This window comes from Cornus florida, unplaced genomic scaffold, assembly GCF_030987335.1.
Source record: "Cornus florida cultivar Cherokee Brave unplaced genomic scaffold, ASM3098733v1 CherokeeBrave_3.0.0_Hap2_Chr01, whole genome shotgun sequence".
Classification (NCBI taxonomy): Eukaryota; Viridiplantae; Streptophyta; class Magnoliopsida; order Cornales; family Cornaceae; genus Cornus; species Cornus florida.
In genome coordinates, this window is record NW_026775571.1 from 56,297,646 (window position 1) to 56,320,227 (window position 22,582).

General features: G+C 35.4%; 2 protein-coding genes across 4 annotated transcripts; both read left to right on the plus strand.

Moving 5' to 3' along the window:
- The first annotated feature begins 4,729 nt into the window (after positions 1 to 4,729).
- On the plus strand, positions 4,730 to 11,429 carry LOC132297705 (F-box protein CPR1-like). Of its 3 annotated transcripts, none has more exons than XM_059794933.1 (5): positions 4,730 to 6,379; positions 6,643 to 6,741; positions 8,898 to 8,941; positions 9,107 to 9,164; positions 11,112 to 11,429. In XM_059794933.1, exon 1 carries the CDS (start codon positions 5,005 to 5,007, stop codon positions 6,316 to 6,318), a length of 1,314 nt encoding a protein of 437 aa, XP_059650916.1. In that variant the 5' UTR covers positions 4,730 to 5,004; the 3' UTR covers positions 6,319 to 6,379; positions 6,643 to 6,741; positions 8,898 to 8,941; positions 9,107 to 9,164; positions 11,112 to 11,429. The 3 variants fall into 3 exon arrangements, with proteins under 3 accessions (XP_059650916.1, XP_059650917.1, XP_059650915.1); XM_059794934.1 differs by having other exon boundaries at positions 4,730 to 5,180; positions 5,357 to 6,379; positions 8,898 to 9,164; XM_059794932.1 differs by having other exon boundaries at positions 8,898 to 9,164.
- Positions 11,430 to 13,068: 1,639 nt separating this feature from the next.
- On the plus strand, positions 13,069 to 14,758 carry LOC132297741 (F-box/kelch-repeat protein At3g06240-like). Its single transcript, XM_059794935.1, has 2 exons — positions 13,069 to 14,241; positions 14,478 to 14,758. Exons 1-2 carry the CDS (start codon positions 13,559 to 13,561, stop codon positions 14,536 to 14,538), a joined length of 744 nt encoding a protein of 247 aa, XP_059650918.1. The 5' UTR covers positions 13,069 to 13,558; the 3' UTR covers positions 14,539 to 14,758.
- The last annotated feature ends 7,824 nt before the right edge of the window (positions 14,759 to 22,582 follow it).

Sequence of the window (22,582 nt, forward strand, 5' to 3'; positions counted from 1 at the left end):
TTCAAACAGATAGATTACTGCAGCTTGGTGCCTTCGGGTGTTGACATTACAACTCCTACCCCTGCACTTGTTTGATTCGAGGAGCCATCAACTCGAAGTTCCCACTGTGGTTCAGGGTGTACCGGCTCTTTGGGAGTGTCTTCATATTAGAGAAAAAAGTCTGCGACGGCCTGTCTTTTGTGTGACACCTTTGGCTCATAAGTTATGTCGAAGGAACTAAGCTCGATAGCCCACTTGGTAATTCTCCTAGATAGATCGGGCTTAGAGAGTATACCCCGTATAGGATAGTTGGTGAGTACCACAATACTATGAGATTCAAAATAATGCCGAAGCTTCCTTTTGGCATAGATCAAGGCTAAGATGACTTTTTCTGCTTTACTATATCGTGCCTCAGCATCTGTCACGGTCTTACTTGTGTAGAAGACTGGATATTGCCTCTTTCCTTACTTTCTAATCAATGCTGCACTTGTCGCTATATTAGAAATTGCCAAATACATAATAAGAACCTCCCCGGGTTTTGGAGCAGATAGAATTGGTGGTTCGGCCATGTAACCTTTCAACTGACTGAGGGCTTCCTACTGCTGAGGTCCCCATATATCTTTATTCTTAGATCGTATAGCATCGAAGAATGGTTTGCACTTATTTGACAATCGGGATATAAACCGGCTGAGGGCTGCGATCCGACCGGTAAGAACCTGCACCTCCCTGCAATCTTTTGGTTCCTGATTCTGGATGAGGGCCTTAGCCTGAGCCGGACTTACCTCTATCCCTCTTTTATTCACTATGTGGCCAAGGAATTGACCTGATGATACCGCGAAGGAGCACTTGGATGGATTCAGCTTCATTTTGTACTTTTTCAAGGTATTGAAAACTTCCTGTAGATGCTTCGGATGATCTTCTTTCTTTACACTTTTAACCACCATGTCATCTATATATGCTTCAATTATCTTTCCCAGTAGATTATCGAATATCTTGTTGACAAGGCGTTGATAAGTAGCTCCAGCATTCTTCAGTTCGAAGGGCATGACCCTATAACAATAAGTCCCATTTTCTGTAATAAAAGCCGTTTTTTCTTCATCTTCGGGATTCATAGGAATTTGATTGTATCCCGAGTATGCATCTAGGAATGTCAACCTCTCGTAGCGGGTGGTAGCATCAACCATCTGATTTATCTTGGGCAGAGGGAAGCTATCTTTAGGGCAGGCTTTGTTAAGGTTGGTATAGTCTACACAAACCCTTCATTTTCCATTCTTCTTTTATACGACTACCACGTTTGACAACCACTATGGATATTGCACTTCTCGAATGAAACCTGCTTGCAACAATTTGCTCACTTCTTCAGCTATAATGTGATTGCGTTCGGGGGCAAACCTTCGGTGTTTCTGCTTAACCGGTTTGAACTTCGGATCCACCTTCAGACTATGGCAAGAAACTAAGGGATCGATCCCTACCATGTCCGAGTGATCCCATGCAAAGGCATCTGCATTGCTCCGGATGACATTAATTAACGCCTCCTTTTCTTTGGACGTGGAGGAAGAGCTTAGATAGGTAACCTTCTGAGGGTCGCCGAGGAAAACTTCCACGGCTTCAAGGGTCTCCTCAGTGGGCTTCGCAATTTCCTCTTCCTCTTCTACCTTAAGATACTTGGGCAGAGGGCTCTGTAATTGCTATTTGGGTCCAGTTTTGGAAGCCACACCTGGTTGCTGTTGAGTCGACACCCTCTTTGCTTCAACTTGTGTCAACATATAGCATTCCTTCGCTGCGAATTGATTGCCCCACAGATTAATTACTTCTTTCCCGTCCGGATAAGCACCGCATCACCTGGTGAAGGGTGGATGGAACTCCTCTCATCCGATGTATCCAACCTCATCCCATGATGAGATTGGAAGAAGGATGGATCTCTGTTAAAACAAAGTTCTCCTTTAGAGTCCTCTTTGCCGCGGTTACTGACAAGTCTATTGCTCCAAGGGGATCTACTCTTGTGCCATCGAACCCCATTAACGGGCTAGAGGTAGGTCGAATAGATGATGACGGGATCTCTAGCTGCTCAAAGACCGTCTTTGTGATTATGTTGGCGCTACTTCCTAGATTTATCAAAACCCTCCAGATCATATAATTGGCCACTAAAAAACTGATGACCAATGGGTCCTCGTGGGGGAGTTGAACTCTGGATAGGTTACCATCTCCGAATCCAATACTGATGTTACTCGAAGCGATAACACTGACCGAGGATATCCTCCTGAGCTTGTGGGCTGCCCTCAGTCTGGATTTGTATACCTCCTCGGACTCTTGATCATCTTCAGACCTGCCATGTATTGCATGGATGACTTTTACTTGCGTACCTTCCACCTTGCGGGGATAGACCTCGCAGGGCTTTGCATACTCCTTTGTCATGAGGTAATCCGTCAACTCACCTTTGGCGATCATATTCTCCACCTGTCGCCTGAGGGATCTGCAATCATTGGTTGAATGCCCATAATCTCGATGATAAGCGCAATGCTTACTTTTGTCCCTTTGCTCCAGGGGTTACTTTATTGGCTGCGGAGTTGTGAACTTCATCTTATTCTCTTGGAAGAGCCGAGCCAAGGTAGTTCGGAGAGGTGTAAATCCTTCCTCTACCCTTTGCCTTTTTCAGGTGCCTGGGTGATCTGCGTTGAGGAACGTTGGCTTTTTTGAATCTTTGGAGTTGGAACTCTTTCTTGAGGCTTGTTTTCCACTGTCACGAGGGTGGCGTGCTGCGCTCGGTGGGCTATATTTTCCTCAAGCCGAATGTAGATTTGGGCCTTAGCATTAAAAGTCTACATGTCGGGAGGAGAATATTTGACTAAGGAAGTGTGGAACTTCGTCCCCTGAATCATCGCGAGTTTAAATGTCTCTATAGCAGTTGCGGGATGACAATCCGCTATTTCTGAGGCTTCCATGTTGAATCTTGACAAGAAATCCTGCAATATTTCCCCCCTTTTTTGCCTTACGGTGAAGAGGCTGGCAATGCTCTTCTTTTGCTTCTTATTTCCGTAATACTGTGTCAGGAACATGGTGCATAGAGTTACGTAATCCGGGATGGACTTATGCGGTCTATTCCTGAACCACTCTTGTGCTGCTCCTGTCAAACTGGTAGGAAAAACTCTGCACATCCAAGGGTCATTACGATCATCCAAAGCCATCTTTTGAGCGTAATGATCTAGGTGCCGAGAAGGATCCCCTGTTCCATCAAACTGAGTGAAAGAAGGCATGGTAAATTTCTTGGGCCTCTCAACCAGATACACATCGTCAATGAAAGGAGTTTTGACCAAGGATTTTTTGTGTTCTTTAGCCATCTCGGCAGGTGTCTGAATCTTTAGGAGTCTCTTCTTGTCAAAGGCATCCTGAACACCTGCACCATCTGGGATTCCATTGGACTACACCGTAAGCTTATGGCTGGATTCGGCTTGCTCATCCTGTGTGCAACGAGGGACGTTATCTGAAGCCCCAGCCTCGGATCTTGCCCTTCGTTGTTGCTGAACCTCATTCGGCTAAGCCTTATTGGGTCGTGCCCCATTAGGTGGAGCCCCATCAGGCGGTAGTCCAATGATTGGAGGAATATTCTGACTAGGGGGTGCTGCTGTGTCACCCACTGGTGGCGGTGGTGCCAACTGAGCCAGCGCCGTTTGCAGAGTGTTATTCTGCTGTTGAAGCAAGGCGATTTGAGCCACACTTGCTTCGTTTGCCTGACGAAGTACGTCAAACTGGTGTAGAAACTCTTCACGCATCTTCTGCATCAACTCCGTCTGTTGATCTGTTGAAGATCCTCCGTTCGACATTCTAGATGGTAGCTGCAGGATTCACTTGTGAAACAAAAAACAAGAGTGGGAATATATTTGCACACGTTTCCCACAAACGGCGCCAAAGTGTAGGTGCAAAATTCCGCTCAACCGATAATGATTAGGAGAAATAACACAACTCACTCAATAAACAATAAAAATAAACAAGAACAGTATCTCAAGAAGCGTAGAATTGCTCGATCCTTTTATTGGAGGTCTGGGCTTCTATTTATACACAAAAGATTGGTTGAATTATGGTAGGACTCGCATTGCTTGTCCTCCAATTCTTTCCCTACAGAAATTCTTTACAAATAGAGTTCCTTCCTTTGTATAATTTTCCTTGTGTAGTAGTTTATTTCTTTGCTGTATCCTTCTTCTAATAGGACTAATTTCCTTACAATGAATTTGGGCTATAAGTAACCTGATCCATGTGACATTGCTAACGGGCTGGATCTCTTGTTTCGGGCTTGAGTAATGCTACAGAGATCAATTATCTGCGACCTTGGGTTAGTGTCTTATGACTTTGGGCTGTCAACGAGCTTGGACTGGGCTTTGAGCAGGATGGGCCTCTGACATTTGTGATGGGTATTTACATTGCGATGACGTGTATAGTTCTCATTGGAGGGAGATTTTTCCCTCCACACCAACCCTGCCCCATTTAAGTTTAATCTTAGGAAACTACCCTCATGTAGTGTAGGTATAAAATAGTAGAAACCATTACGGAATATTTGTAATTTAAAATTTATGTTAAACTACTGTTGATATCACTTATTGTGTAGGCTGTATACTTGTATCAGGGCAGGCCTTGGGCCTCAGATTTTAGAGGGCCTCAAATTTTGAGGCCCACAGGGGATGGAAAAAAATAAAAATAAATATAAGTTAGTGCAAGTTTCAGCGACACAATCTGCTTCGACACTGACAAGGTATGTTCATCCTCTTTCTCTCCTCTCTCCTTTTGCATGAATCGATCTTTTATATATGTTTCTTTCTTTCGCTCATCTCATCATTTGATTTGTTCTAACTTTGGTTCGTTTGATTCGGGCCTTTACCTTTGTTCCAATTGTGAGAAGTAGCTAGGGTTTTGTGTGTGTCACTGTGTGTGATGGCTATCAAAAGCTGAATGAATATATTATGGTTCTCGTAGTATTTTAATAAATGTGTGCCTTTCTACATGTGTCTTTCTTGGCGATCGAGTCCATAATCTATGGCAGGTACTTCTTTTTTTTTTTTTTCCTCAAATCAATCTCTCTGTGTTTTATTTCAAGTGAAGAATTGGAAGAAGAAAATGTCAGATTTCCTAGCTCATGATATGTTCATCGACGTCCTCACCAGACTACCCGTCAAAACCCTCGTACGATGCGCTTGTGTCTGCAAATCATGGTACTCTTTTCTCACAAATCCTAATTTCATCACCACACACCTCAATCGATCATCCATTGCGAACACCGACAACAACAACAACTTTCTACTCGTTCGAAGCCGCTCCGGTGATGAAGCTGATGTAGTGCATTACTCACTGCTACGTTCTGAAAATGGAATGTTGTGTGATGATGCAGAGCTTGAGCTTCCACTGAAGGACCCCAGCGACCGTTTTTTGAGGATAATCGGCAGCTGCAATGGCCTCGTATGCCTTGTTGAAGATTTCCACGGTTACGGGAGGAGCTTTTATCTATGGAATCCATCGATTCGGAAGACGATAACCCTTCCTCCATTGCGTGTGAGCTTTCAATCACACAGCCCTTTTATGCATAGCGTTGGGTTCGGCTTTGATGCCCGGACTGATGACTACAAGGTTGTCAGGATTGTGCATCTCTGGCCACCCGATGATTTCGAGCTTCCTCCGGAGATTGACATTTTCAGTCTGAGCACAGGCACATGGCGGAACATCAGCCATTTGGGCCTTCAATATGTCATCTACGAGCGGGCTCCACAGGCTTATCTGAACGGGTCTGCACATTGGCTTGCTTACAATCGGAGAATGGAAGGTTTCTTCAGCTTGATCGTTTCATTCCACATGGGTGATGAGATATTTGGCGAGAACATGGTGCCTGCAGGTTGCACTTTCTACTCAGGGTCAAATGCTCGTGTTGCTAAGTTTCAAGAATCACTCTCTCTGATTGATGGTATTTGGGGTAAAACTTGTTCCATATGGGTCATGAAAGAGTATGGCATAGCAGATTCTTGGACAAAGCAATTCAATATTGATACTAGTGTAGGTTTCGAAAGTGTAGTTGGCTTCACAAGGAAAGGCGAAGTTCTGTTGGGGTTAAATTCTGGCTATCTGGTAGCTTATGATCCTGATACAGAACGAGTACTGCATCTTAATATTCGGGGAACTACAGATCGATGGTGTATGGACTCATTTTATGGAGATGCTTATACTAAGAGCCTAGTTTTATTAGGAGCAAAACTTCCTAATACAGGCGCCTGTGAGGAAGCTAAGAAATCCAAGAAAAGAAGAGCAAAACATTTGTATCCCAAAACATTTGTAATCTCTTGCATCCCAAAACATTTGTAATCTCTTGCTTATACTTATCAAAGAAAAGAGGAGCAAAAACAAAGAAGAAAGGAAAGAAGAGGCAAGATGCATGATTTTACTTACTTTTACATCTTATATTTGCTATTCGTATCCTAAGTTCTGTTATTGCTACATGTGAATGTAAGAGCTCAACCTAGCATTTTAAAAACCTCCATTTTATCCTTCCTAATAGGTAGCATAAACTTATTTATTATTATTAATTTTTTTTTGTCAAGTACTGTTTAATATTCATCTTTGAGGAGTTACAACTATAGTTGATCTTGATATATTTTTGTGCTTGATGTGCAATGAATGTTCTTTCAGGGCTGTGATCAGAGTGGGAAATCAAAATGTGGAAGCCAGAGAAGGTGGAGATCTGTTGAAAGAGTAAAAGTGGCCTAGTGAACTCTTTCCCTGTTTTTGGTACTATTACTTTGCCTATGGTTCATAAATTGTATATTGACGTAGCTCAAAACTTTATTTGGGAAATATATAACTCACTCATGATGCTTTTGAACTCAGATAATTTGGGCTTGATATGGCTTTAGATGTTATGTTGAAATTGTTATTTTTTTTTCCTTTTTCGACAAGGTTTATGATGGAAGTATTTGTTATTTGATGCCATTGTATCTTCTAAATTTTGTGTTGGGGTACGATCCACATTATATTATGAATTTATTGTCAAAACTACCTTATTTAGCTTGAGTTGCTGGATGCATGCCAAGCATTTAGAAGTCATTAGTTGGTGATATTTTGTAGGAAGTCATTGGTGGTTCTCCTTTTGGCTCGGATAATGCTAGTCAAGGTTAAGGTTGGCTTGTTTTGCTTGCTAGCCAATCTTAAGTTCAAACTTGAGCTCAATAAATGGGCCATGTTCACTAGCCTTAGCTTGTCTGCTCATGATTATCCGTTTATCAACATGTTCATTAGTTTAATGAGTCAAGCTTGGTTTATTCAAGTTTGGCTCGCTCGCTTAATTGGGTTGAACATGTTGATTAAATTATCCTGGTGTACTTTACTAATTAAAACAGATAGAGCTCTTATGTAGTTGAGCCTAAGTTGTACATGAATTGGTCAATGGTTTGTCCCTTACTTATAGGCCATGTGTGACATGATATTAAATTAATTAACTTGAATGATATTCCAAGTGCTGTTCACCCCTCATTATTCTGTTCAACCATTTACTTTTTGCCATCTCTTATTGTAGCTCTAGTTTTTACTTTGATCTTATACCCCATTGGAAGGAAAACGTTAGAGGGGGATCTAGCTCATGTAAGAAGTGCTAGAGAAATCTCTCTCTTATGAATAGCCCATGAATTTGTTCTCTTGGGGCAGGTTCTTTTTTATTGTGATGATTTGTATAATATTGTCTATTGGCTTCATAAAAATTTGTTTGATAATATCATTGAACCATCTCATTTTCACAAATAAAAATCAATTAGTGTACTAATTAAGTGATTTATGTGCTGTTATTAGAATTAATAATATCAGTGATATGATGTGTTTCTTGAGGGTGTTCTCAGGTGCTAGACCTTGTTTGATAGTAGAACCCATATGACTTCAAGTTTGATGATATTATGATATTAATGTATATACCTTGCCTATCTTCCAAGTCATAATTTCTAGTTTCAAGGACATGGTTATGAAAATGCACCTCCTGGGTTGCTAGCTTGCGAAGGCATACCCGCTGTGTGGAAACTAGACAATTCAATCTTATCCACTGTTGATTTATGAAATCCTATAGTTTGTTTTCTCTTCTTTCTTGCAGTCTATTCATCTACACGTGGCAAATTCTTTTTAAGTTTTATGCACTTACAAAGTAAAAATTCATGGGAACTATTGAGAGTCATGAATTGTGGCTCAGGTTGGATTACATTGATCAAGAGAAGAATTAAGAACATTTTGCTAACCACCTCAACTTTGTTTAAAACATATTTTTGTGAGCAAATTAGTTGTTAAGGGTCTATATGGGTGCTCTATTATTATGGAGCAGAATGGTGATATCAATTAAGCAGAAAATGAAGCCTAATTAGCATTAATATTCTTTTAAAAGACTGGTGGATCTGCCTGTGCCAAAATATGTTTGAGATGCTAATAACTAACAGCTTGAAGGTCCTGTTTAATTAAAATAAGAAGATTACTATATGTTGAAATAGTTCATAATGATACTGAACAAGAGAAACACCTTAAACTTATTTTTATTTCATAAACACATAAACACTAACTCAATTTAGTTTCATAAAATACGATTTTAAACAAAATAAAATTCTTAAAGCAGATTCTATAGCATCCAAGACTGGCGCATAAAAATCGGATGCGAAGTTGGACTATAACAAATACTTCCAAGTCAAGATGCACGACTTCACTTACTTCTATACCTTATATTTTCTAAGTTGTTTTATTGCTACATGTGAATGTAAAAGCTCAACCTAGCATTTAAGTGAATATATGTCATCACTGCCCTAGTAGGTTGCATAAGCTTAAATATTTTTGGTCAATTACAGTTTCATATTCATATTTTTGAGGAGTTAAGTCTATATATCTTTTTGTGCCTGATTTGCAATGAATGTTTTTTTTAGGGCTGTGATGAGGGTGGAAAATCAAAATGAGGAAGCCAGAGAAGGTAGAGAAATGTTGAAAGAGTAGAAATAGTAGCACAGTGAACTCTTTCCCTGTTTTTTTTGTTACTTTTACTTTGACTATGGTACATTAATTGTATGTTAATGTAGTTAAAAACTTTCTTTGGGCAATTTTTAAACTCACTCGTGATGCTTTTGAAATCTTGGAGCATTTGGGCTTGATGCGGCTTTAGATATTATGCTGAAGGTGTTTTTGATCATTTTTGGGTAAGATTTATGTTGAAAGTATTTGTTATCCATTATTATTGCTTATCTTTTGATGCCAATGTATCTTCTGTATTTTGTTTTGGGGCACTAGCCACATAATATTATATAAATTAATTTGTCAAGAGCAGCTTCTTTAGTTCGAGTTGTTAGATGAGCAGCTTCTTTAGTTCGAGTTGTTAGATGTTGTGCCAAGCATTAGAAGTGGAAATTTATTTTTGTGTGTGTGGACCTCAACTATGTTTAAAACATATTTTTGTGGTCAAATTAGTTGTTAAGGTTCTATTTGGGTGCTCTATTATTATGGTGACATCAATGAAGCCAAAAATGTAGTCTAATTAGCATTAATTCTCTTAAAAGACTCCCGATCTGTTTGTGCTACATGAAATTTGATATTTTTCTGATGTAGTTGTTGTGAACATTTATGTGTTTGTTTAGAATTGATTTATGTCTGTCAATTATGTGGGCCATGCTTCAGCAAGGCCACAAATATAATTCGACATACACAACAATAAATAGTTGAAATGAAGAATAGGGAAATACTCTACTGTCCATTTATTCCTTCATTTTTTCAAAACTAATATCATAATTACATGTAATGAATGTATTAAAGTTTCAAACAATGATTTTTCTGTTAATAATGTGAAATTTAAAATCTCGCAAGATTTGATTTGAAGATTTAGTGATTTTATTTTTTTATTTTTGGGGAGGGGTTTTTTACTGATCTCTATATTGTAACATATTATTTTTATTATGTAATTAACTATTAATGAATGTCACGATGAATTTTACTAGTTTCTTCTTTCTTCTAATTTTATTTATTTTCAAACTATATTTTGACTCTTGATTTGTGAAGGTAAGACTTGAACTGAATTAATTTTTTTTTTTTTTTCTAGATTTTTTTTTCGGAAGGTATTTTTTTTTTTTTGTTTTTTATAGATTTGTCTCAAATAAAACAAGCATAGTTTTATGTTCTCTTGACGACTTTAAAGTACATTTCTGATTTTGAATCTGGAGTTTTAACTTTGAGTGATTGAGTTGGTTAGTCTTAGTTTGATATAAAAAATGTAGGAATCTTATGCTGAGAAAATTTAACTCCGTGTTTGTTTACTGCACTGTTTCCTTCAAAATTTATGTTTTTTGGTTCTTCCTTGGAGTGCTAATTTAGCATATACATAGTGTGTTGCTTATTCTTTCTTTTTTATTTCTTTAGTGATCTGTATTCATTTTTCTGTTGGAATATAGCTTACCATCTCAAGCCTACTGCTTTTCACCTATGCTACCCGGACTCGGGTACGAGTGTTGGACATGGGTATGTGTCTAGAGGTCGGATCCATTTATGTATCAAATTATCTTCTTCACCAAAAACAAAAAATATGCTATAACTGCGTGTGAAGAAACCATCATCTTCAACTTTCCAAAAACCCTATCTTCGAACCAGCCGCCTCCACAAACTTACAGAACACATCAGTGCCTTTACGTTCTTCTCTCACAGCATGTCTTTTGGCTCTGGCTTCAGCTACTGCTCCCCAACAACAAAACTTCTTACCACATTTTTAGTCTAAGATGGACCAAGTTCCTCCTGCTCGCTCATGCTGACATTTCACATAGGACACAACCAGCAGCTGGGTTCTCGTGAACAACATCATGTCAGGATGATATCTTTCTCGTGCTTGCAATTTTACTTGATCTTCCTCTGTTTTGTTCTTCCCCGTAAACTAGAACTATATATAGATCACCAAAAATCTTGACAGGAACAAAACCCATCCTTGAAATGGTGAAACCTTAAAGAATTCTAACTATAAACTCCACATCATCAACAATCTTGGCCATGAGCCTAATTGCATTATGACAATCCCCACATGGACTTGTTGGATTCTAAATGTTTTTGTTGTTTAAACTAAAGTTGCCTAATGTAGTACATTAATCTTTTTCCTTGTTTTTTGCTAGGCATGGAAATCGGAGAGGGCAGCAAGATAGGGAAGTCAACAAGATATTGTTCACGAGAAAATTTGGAATTGCATTGGTGAAAAAAAGGGAATTCACTGTATGTGTTCGGTAGTGAGATTGGAATATTATAACATTACAATTCCAATACAATTTTAATCCAATTCTAATTCTGCACAACCAAACACGGCCTGAATGATATTCTAAGAGTAGTGCTATTCACTTCTCATTATTTTGTTCTTCCTCTTGACTTGATGGCATGAGACTATAACACAATGTATGGCTTTCATGCCACTTATTAAGGTGTTTAAGTTTCATCTAGACTCTTCCGTATTACACAATGTATTATGTTATTCCAATTCTCACCTTCCACATCCGGAAGTAAATGAGATACTATTAGACACTTTTGCTGGGTGTCCGGAGAGGGGAACCACTGGTCTCCCTAAAAATTGTTATTTTGTAAATACATCCCACTTGTGATCCCACAACTCATAATATATATATATATATATATATATATATATATATATATATATATATATTCAATTAACCTCCCAAATTTATTTGTTTATTTATTTTTTCTTTCTTAAGAATTATTTGTTGACCTCAATTATATTAAGTTCGAAAATAACTAAAACTTTATATTCTTCTGAATTTCATAAAATTTTAATTAAATCTGTTTAACTTTACTTCTGAAGTCCAAATCATCAAAAACAAAAATGTATATTCATTATTTTGGTAGTTCCTTTAACATGTTATTACCACATTTACATTTACAAATATGTACACATTTATAATATCAATTATACAAGTTTTAACATATAGGTACATGAACCTTTATTGACAGACATTTTTTGAGCGGGAACGAGAAATAAGTGATGCACCATCCTTGGTCTTAGATGCTGTTAACGAAGAGAACATCTAAAATTATATACTCATCTCCGTGGGCGAATCCTTAAAGAATCAGAAGAAGGAAAACTAGAGTTTTGTGATACTTAGAAAGCAAAAATACTATTAACATCAATTATAATATTTTTAGTTGTCACTTGTTAAATGACAAATTCTATATTTATTTATTTATTTATTTTTTGTATTTCTCTATCTTGTTCCTAATAATTGTATTTTACTAAAACTTTCAAAATTTTGTTTATTTAAAATGGTACAAAATTATTATTGTTGTTGTTTCATCAAGATAAATATATCATTCTCATAGTGGAATAATCAAAGTAATCATTATATATATATATAAGAAAATAATAATTGAAACAATTGGGCGATATATATATATATATATATATATATATATATATATATATATATATATATATTTTACCACTTCTCACTTCACATGTACCTGATTGTTTTATTTGCTATCTTTTTCTTTCTTATATCAAATTTTCATCTATATTTATTTAGGTTTCATTTTTCTCATATTTTTATTATATTTTTCTCAATATATACACTAAAGGCTAAATTTTAAAAAATATTTTTATATTACAATTCATTTCTCAAAATTGCTTAGTTGTCGTCCCCCACGAAATTCAAAAAACTTGGCTCCGCTTTTGGTGGTATTTTTAGTTACTTAATAATATTGTATTATGAGTTTAAATAATAATTAATCTAATTTAAATTCAATCAAAAAATTCGTGTAAAATACACTATTTTAGTGTCCAAAAAAAATTTCTTTAAAAAAATCCATCAAATGTACTCTTTATTATTATTATTATTCAAATTTGATTTCTAATTTTGTGAGAGTAGATACGGTTTAGCAAGAGTATATCTAATTCGTAAAAATTTAAGATTAGTGATTTAAGATTTAAATGAACATAAATTGAACTTTTAGTTAGGTTTTAGAAATATTTTTAGGTTTTAAATATATATATATATTTTTAATTTTTTTCAAAAGTAGGATTGGTCCTAAAAAGTACGTAATATCTAATTCACTTACTAGGAACTAATTTAGTAAAGTGGAGAGAAATACTTGCTCTCTCTGAAGTAGTTATTAGGGTTTCGTTTGTTCAAATGATGTGTTCATCGACGTCCTCACCTGGCTACCGATCAAAAACCTCATCCAGTGCGCTTGTGTCTGCAAATCATGGTACTCTTTCCTCACAAGCCCTAATTTTATCAACACACACCTCAATCGATCATCCATTGTGAACAACAACCTTTTACTAGTTCGAAGCCGCTCTGTTGATGATGCCAACGTAGTGCATTACTCGCTACTACGTTCTGAAAACGGAGTGTTCTCTGATTATGCAGAGCTTGGGCTTCCATTGAAGAGCCACAGAAACCCTCGTTTGAGTATAAAAGGTATCTGCAATGGGCTCGTATGCCTTTCTGATGATTTGCACAATTATCAGGAGGAGCTTTATCTATGGAATCCATCGATTCAGAACACAATAACGCTTCCTCCATTGCGTGTGACCTATCAATCACACGGTTCTTATATGCATAGCATTGGGTTCGGCTTCGATGCCCTGACTGATGACTACAAGGTTGTCAGAATTGTGTATCTCTATGTACCCAATGAATTTGGGCCTCCTCCTGAGATTGACATTTTCAGTCTGAGCACAGGCACATGGCGGAACATCAGCCATTTAGGTCTTTCACATATCATCGGCGAGCGTGCTCCACAGGCTTATCTGAACGGGACTGCACATTGGCTTGCTTTTGATAGGGGGATCGATTTCTTCAACTTGATCGTGTCATTCCACATGGGTGATGAGGTATTTGGGGAGATAATGGTGCCAAGTAGCATTGCTCATGACAAATGGGAGATGGACAATCTTCGTGTTGCTAAGTTTCGAGAATCACTCTCTCTGATTGTTGGTATTTGGGGCAAAGGTGCTTGTTGCATATGGGTGATGAAGGAGTATGGCGTATCAGAGTCATGGACTAAACAATTCGATATTGATATGACTGGAGGATTATTCAATAATGTAGCTGGTGAAATTCTATTTGGGAAAAAAGATGGGTATCTGGTAGCTTATTATCCTCAAGCAGAACAAGTAATGCAACTTCATATTCGTGGATCTAGAGATGAAAGCTCTGGCGACTCATTTTATGCAGATGCTTATACAGAGAGCCTAGTTTTACTTGGAGCAAAACCAAAGAAGAAAGGAAAGAAGAGGCAAGATGGATGATTTTACTTACTTTTACATCTTATATTTGCTATTGCTATTGCTATATGTGAATGTAAAAGCACAACCTAGCGTTTAAATAACCTCTATTTTCCCATTGCCCGAATAGGTAGCATAAACTTTAAAATTTTGTCAATTACGGTTTTAAATTCATCTTCGAGGAGTTAACAATTAATTTTTATTTTTATATCTTTGTGTGCCTGATGTGCAAGGAATGTTCTTTCAGGGCTGTGATCAACGTGGGAAATCAAAATGTGGAAGCCAGTGGAGAACTTTTGAAAGAGTAGAAGTGGCATAGTGAACTCTTCCCCTGGTTTTTTGGTTACTTTTACTTTGCCTACATAAATTGTATATTTATGTGGTTAAAAACTTTATTTCGGCAATATTTGACTCACTCGTGATGCTTTTGAACTTTTGCAGCATTTGAGCTTGATTGTCTTTAGATGTTATGCTGAAACTATTTGTTATCTGTATTGCTTATTTTTTAATGCCATTGTATCTTCTATATTTTGTTTTGCGGTACAAGCCACATTATATCATATGAATTAAGTTGTCAGGAGCACCTTCTTTTTGTTGAGTCGCTGGATGTCATGTCAAGCATTTAAGTCACTAGTTGGCGATATTTTGTTGGAATCATAGCTAGTTTTTCTTTTGGCTTGGATAATGCTAGACACGGTTAAGGTTGGTTTGTTTCGCTGGCTAGCCAATCTTGATTTCGAACTTGAGCTCAAGTTCATTGCTGAAGGGCCTAACATGAATGTGGCTTTTGTTACGAAGGAGAATGAACTTCTGATGCCCTATTTTGATAAAAATCTTAGTGGTGTACAGGTAGGAGATTTTTTATTCTTGCAGAGGGCCTAGGAAGGAGGGGAAGCTTCGGGGAATAAGAGTAGGAAATGTAACTGTTGATGAAGGAAAGATGATAGCCTATTTGCAAAATTCTGGTGGTAAAACTTGGGCTATAGTAGAATTTGGCTATACACCTCCTACAGTTGATACAACTGTGGATGGTAAAATAGTCAAAGCGTTAAAAGATACTTTTGATTTTACTGCTATTGAAACTGAGCGAAATGATGTTAATGGCAAAGCTTTATATTCAATTATTAATTCTGTTGTTCCATCTGAATAAGCTAGAATTTTGGATTGTAAAACTGCTAAAGAAGCTTGGGGTATTTTGCAGGTTACTCATGAAGGAACTTCGAAAGTGAAGTTGTCCAAAATTCAGTTGCTCTCTCATAAATTTGACAACATTGTGATGAAAGAGGATGAATTCTTTTCTGATTTATATTCTAGTCTTCTTGAAATAATTTCTGAATTATGTCACTTAGGGAAAAAAATTAGTGATAAAAAAATCTGTTAGAAAATCTTAAGGCCTTTACCTAAAAGATTCCAGATTAGTGTTGAAACCATCTCTGAACATTGGGGTTTGACTACCTGTCATGTTAATGAGATGATAGGTTCATTAAAAACTTTTGAGATGCATAATTTTGATTTAAGTCAGAAAGAAAAAAATCTTGCTTTAAAATCTACATAGGTTGAGCATTCTGTGACTGATGACTCTGAGGATGATATTGCATTCTTGTCAAGGCAATTCAATCAGATTTTGCAAAGGCAACAGAAGAGAATGAATAACAACTGGGTTAATCCTCAAAACTTTGACAAGACGTCAAAGTTTAGGTTTAATGATAAGAAAGTAGAAGAATCAAAAGAAAATGAATTTATTTGCTGGAATTGTGGTGGCAAAGGTTACACATCCAATGTTTGTCCTAGTCATATGAAAGAACAGAAAGATAGGAATAAAGGAAAAGTAATGAAAGTTTCTATGACTGAAAATTCTACTTTGAGTGATAGTGACTCCTCCGGATGATCCTAATGATTTTTCTTATGTTGCTTTTCTTGATAAAGGTCCTCATGTCGTTAATTTATCTAACTCTGATATTTCAGATAATGAAGACAATGAGTTTCATGATGAACATGTGCAAGAGGCTGAAAAATGATGATGAAAAGTTGAAGAAGATGGTCAAAGAAACCATTGAGACCAAATAGGCAATCACTAAGCTAGCAAATGAGCTTATCCAAGCAAAAGGAGATAATAAAGATCTAAAGAAACAGATAAATGAAGGCAAAAGGAAAGCTTTTGAAAGCAATGCTGTTATCACTGAGCTTGAGAAACAGATCATTATTCTTGAGGATATGGTAAGTATTGCTAACTCATTGAAGGAATGTTTTGCTTTGAAGAATGATTATCTTGAAATTGAATTGAATTTGAAAAAGAAAAACTGAAAAGGTTCAATATGAGTCAAAACAGTTTGAATAAGATAATCAACATAGGCAAGGATGTGAATGATAAAATAGGGTTAGGATTTGTTAAAGGTTCTTCTAGTAATCAAGGTAAAACAAATTTTGTCAAACCTTTTATTATGCCTAAACCATGTTTATCTGATGCATCACATTTTGATATGTCTTATGTGCCTAAATTGTTGCATTGCACTTTTTGTGGAAAAAATGGACATAAGTACACCTCATATCTTCATAGGAAAAAGAAAGTCTTTTCTAAAATTCATTCTAAAAATTCTCATGGTAAGAAAAAAATGCAGTCTAGGAAGAAAAAGAATGAAGTGTCTCCTAAGATTTCTAAAGCTAGAAATGTGCCTAAGAGAGAGGTGAAGAAAGAAAAAGATTTTCAGGATATAAGAGTGAGAACTGTTAAGATCAATAAGTTTGATTTGATTCATTATGTGCCTGTTGAGTCCATGGAACAAGTTTCCAAAAGGACTTCACCTTCAAACTGAGTCCTATGAATTTTAGTGATCATGGCTTGTACTTTAAAAGAAATTTTGTTGCCATTGGATCATTTGTTAGGGGTTGGTTAGGGTTTTGAGTTTCTGATCATAGTCTTTATGATAAATTTGAGAAAATTCTTTCATTGAATTTATGATCTATCTTTGAATGCAAAATTGGACACATGATTGTTTATTAAAAATAGATTATTGGCTTGTAATCTATACAGTGAAAGTTCATTTGCATTGATTAAAGGATGCTTAGATTTGAATCTTTTAAGTTCATAAACTTTTGTGCACTAGTCCAAATATGAAAAATTTGATTGAAAAGTATATTGATCATAAAAGTTATAAAGGTTATTGTCTAAAAAAAAAAAAAAAGAAACTACTAGGAGCTTAAAAAAATTGAAAAACAAATCAGCTTGAAAAAGAAAAAGAAAAAATGTTGAATTCTTTGTTTAGGAAAATGCTACCTACTTGGTCCATTTCTTGGAGGGTTTTGAAACCCTAACTTCCGTCTCGCTTCCGTTGAGTCATGGGACTCCTCGGAAGGCCACTTTGACGTCCTAAGGACGATGTATGTCTCTAGAGACCTTGTTCTCATTTCGCTTCCGTATTTCGGATCTGTTTTCGGGTCAACTTTTGGGTTATCACAGACGTACCGGGTTTGTAAAACTTAGGCCATCATATAAGTATTTTAGCAAATGAATATTGTGAATATAAAATAAGCAAACATGATTTTGGTAATATAATAATATGCATAAGCAAATAAAGTTTTTCTAATACATATTTTTTAATAGAAGTGAGACAGATATATTATATATTACCTTTATCTTGTTACGGAAAATATTTTCAATAACGAAGGATTGATGGTCTTACCATCCACAAGACATATATCTTTACCTTGAGTTAATGTAATTTTATGCAGGTCCTTGCCTGCAAACTTCGTCTTATAATAATAATAATAATAAAACCTTGATATAAAAAAAAGAAAAGGCACGCTTCATAAAGTAGATGATAAAAGAAAGTATAAATAAGGAAGTATAAATAAGCAATGTGCATATTACTAATCAAAGAATAGTTTACCTCATAAAAGTTGAAATATCCACAAGCATCATATAAAATTCATTTCTATCTTTATTCCCTTTTGTGACTTGAAAAAGATTAATTAAAAGCTTGGAAGCATACGGTAAGAATCCGATAAATACTTACAAGCAGATTGTGCAACATTTTTCTTTTCGATGTTACATTGATAATAAGTAATTTCACGTTGATCAAATTTTCATCGAAACACTGATCAATTTCGCATTGATAACAAGCAACACGTGCCATAAGGGTTGAGGCTAATTCTCCCCCTTTGCTTGTTTAATATTATTTTGGTCCCACCTTTAGGCGTACAATGTGAAATTATAGTAATAACCTCCATAGTGTTGACAGTTAATTCTACCAAGACTATACCCACGACCATGCTTATGATCGTCAAATAAGCAGATTTCACTTTCAAAATCGTTTCGATCTAGTGGGACTGATAATATCATAATAAAAGCTCATAATTTTACTCTGCCATAATTTGACCTGATATCAGCTGTACATAAATCCACGCATTCAACGTGATCAGTGGAGTATCACTTTGTCAATATATGACCTTTAGTAATATTTTGTCCACATCAAATATTTCATAAATCTACGCCCTCGGCGTGATAAGTGATATTCTTTTCACATATACTCATGAGTAATTATTTCTCTACATCATCTCAATGTAGCTGATTATAAATAAGGCCAAATTATATTCGTCAATAATTTCATAATTCTGCAACCATAATTGCATCGATTCATATTGAGCTTTTTAGAAGGATCACAATACTATGTGACTGTTTTTTTTTTTTTTTTTTTTTTTTTTTTTAACCATAAACTAAGTGGGTCCTTCATCGTGAGATATTCAATTTTCAAGTTATCCTAAATTGAATGCAGTCCCAAAGAGCTTGAATTTAATCTCAATATCCATAAAATGGATCTCATAGAAAATAATTGTGCCCAGGCAACATAATCAAGCTTTTATCACGTGTGACATATATCAAGATATAAACCATAATATTAAGAATGAAGTACCATGATCACTATGGTGTTTATAACAATTTAATTAAAAGATTAGGTATAATAAAATTCCAAAGGTAATCATAAAATTAATTTTGTACTTTATTTGATTCTCGTTTAAGTCTTAGTTGGTTAGAGACTCATGCTGATAACGTATTGTGAATCTAAAAAAAAATGTAGAACATAAAATTATATCTATAATATAGAGAGAAGAATATATAGAGGGGAGCTAGAGAGATCTTATTTTTTTCTCTTAAATCCAAATACATACATATAGTAATGAATAATCCGTATTTATAATCAAACTTTACATTAATCAACATCCTTAATGCACCATTAATAAGTGCATTTACCACTTACGTAGAGCACACACATCACATCCTAACTTACTAGTGACATAATGCACACACATTCACATCCCAATGCATATGGTCCCCATATGATAGATACATAACACTAGTGAATTTTTAAAGTTATAAATAATGATTTTTAAGCCTAAGTTTTCAAATCAAGGCTTCGACCTACCATTAATTAATTGTGGCGTGGGCAAGTGCAGTGGATCCACAATAAGCCTATGGTTGGAAGAGGAAATAAATTTTTTACTGAAAAAAGTTGGAAAGATACAAGTAAAGTTTAGTCTTAGCCCATGGGACACTTTTAGCTAGTGCCATTTTTTTTATTGATGAGAATGATGATCAATACTGTCGTTGTGAAGCTGTTGGACAAGCCCTGCTTAATGTTTTTATAATGGAATGATAGGAGCAAATAATTTTTTGTGACTCTTGTTTCCGAGAAGATGCTTTTGAGGGAATGAAAAATAAATAAATCGTTCAAAATTCATATCTTACGAATCAACTTTCTTCCAATTTCAAGATTCCTTTACTATCACTGTTCTTTTCCAATTATTGTGTTTCTTACTTTTATTTTCTTTTTCAAGCTACTTGAATCCAGTTGTATTAGGGTCCCGTGGACCTTGACCGAGAAAGATATGACACTTATTTAGTAACAATGAACAGTTTTTTTTTTTTACTGAACCATTGACTCTAGTGTAGTTTAATCGATACCACTTCCAGCCGTCCATTAAAATTAAAGAAATAATTTAGACCTTTCATTTTTTCTCATCCAATCTCTATCAAAAAAAAAGAATGCTTCATAAAGTAAATGATAAAAGAAAATTTAAATAAGGAAGTATAAATAAGCAGTGTGCATATTACTAATAAAAAAATAGTTTATCTCTTAAAAGTTGAAATATCCACAAGCATCATATAAAATTCATTTCTATCTTTATTCCCTTTTCTTAGATTGTGACTTCGTAAAGATTAATTAAATGCTTGGAAGTATATGATAAGAATCTGATAAATACTTAGAAGCAGATTGTGCAACATTTTCCTTTTCGATGTTACACTAATAATAAGTAATTTCATATTGATCAAATTTTCATTGACACACTGATCAATTTTACATTGATAACAAGCAGCACGTGCCATAAGGGTTGAGGCAAATTCTCCCCCTTTACTTGTTTAAAATTATTTTGGTCCCACCTTTAGGGGTACAATGTGAAATTATAATAATAACCTCCACGGTGTTGACAATTAATTCTATCATGACCATACTCACGATCATAAGCATGATCGTCAAATGAGCAAATTTCACTTTAGAAATCGTTTTCGATCTAGTGGGACTAGTAATATCATAATAAAAGTTCATAATTTTACTCTGCCATAATCTGACCTGATTTCAGTTGTACATAAATCCACGCATTCAATGTGATCAGCAGAGTATCACTTTATCAATATACGACCTTCAATAATATTTTCTCCACATCAAATATTTCATAAATTTACGCCCTCGGCGTGATGAGTGATATTCTTTTCACATATACTCATGAGTAATTATTTCTCTACATCATCTCAATCTAGCTGATTATAAATAAGGCCAAATTATATTCGTCAATAATTTCATAATTCTGCAACCATAATTGCATCGATTCATACTGAGCTTTTAAGAAGGATCACAATACTCTGTGAATGTTTTTTTTTTTTTTTTTTTTTTAAATAAAATTAGTGGCTCTTTCACCGTGAGATATTCAGTTTTCAAATTATCAGAAACTGAATGCAGTCCCAAAAACATTGAATTTAATCTCAATATCCATAAAATAGATCTCATAAAAATTAATTGTGCCCAGGCAACATAATCATGCCTTTATCATGTGTGACATGTATCAAGATATAAACTATAATATTAAGAATAACTTAATATTATGAATGAAGTACCATGATCACTATGGTGTTTATAACAATTTAATTACAAGATTAGGTATAATAAAATTCCAAAGGTAATCATAAAGTTAATTTTGTACTTTATTTGATTACCTATAAAAATTGTCCAAGATTTGGACTTGTGCCTAGGTAAACTCTATTTCCTTGCCTATGAGCTTGAAACTGATCTACGCGTAGTATCATAATTATAACTAATAACAAGTGAATCAGTGGTTAATAATTACATTTAAGTGCATGGTTTGATTTTTAAAGTAAACATTGTGAATTATTAATTATTTTTGGCAATTATCATAGACATAACAAGTCCAAGTTGAGTTATACTACAACTCATCAAGTTTGACAGGGACTACAGAATTGGGAAGTAATTCAAACTTACCATACTTGTAGAGTTTGTAAAGAAACGGGTAAGAACACTACTTTAGGAAGGAATATGAACAAGGTTGGACATTCTACAATTACTATGTTAGTCTGGAATTCCTGTAGAATGAAACAAGGTTGAAAGAATTCGAATATTCAGGTTTGCCAACCTTGAACCGGTTTAGCTTCCTTGAACCGGTTCAAGATGCTCAAGTTTGAGACACTGCCAAACTTGAACCAGTTTAGCTTCCTTGAATCGGTTCAAGATGTCCTGTTTGCTATCCAACTTCAGTTTCCTTTTTCTGAATTATTTCCCAGTTGGTCTAGAATTGTGCCAAATCCTTTGCACGAAATTTATCATATTTTCTGAGGGATTAGGACTTTCAAAACTCTACATAAACCTTGTCATATACATTGGCTGATTTTATGGCTTTAGGGAAAATCAATTCTATATTTTGAGAAAGCCTTTTAGAGAGAGAAAATTCAGAAAATCAAATCTAATTGTTCTGAATTTATTTATGAGAGCATATATATATATTCATGACTGTTTTAGTGGTATGGTTCTCTATTTCATTGGAATTGGAGCTCTATTGAAGATTCAGAGATTCCGTATTACGAGCATGATTTAATTCTTCTACAACTGAGTTCAGATTGAAGAATAGAAGTAAAAGCAATCACACTTTGAAAGGGTTGGAGCATTCGTGGAGTATTGTCTGATCTACCTGTTACTCTTGTACAAATATCAAGTGTAGGCCTGAGTTCAAATTGTTGTTGGACGGGGAGTTGTAAAGACAGAGGATCGTTAGCAGTTGGTGTTGGGT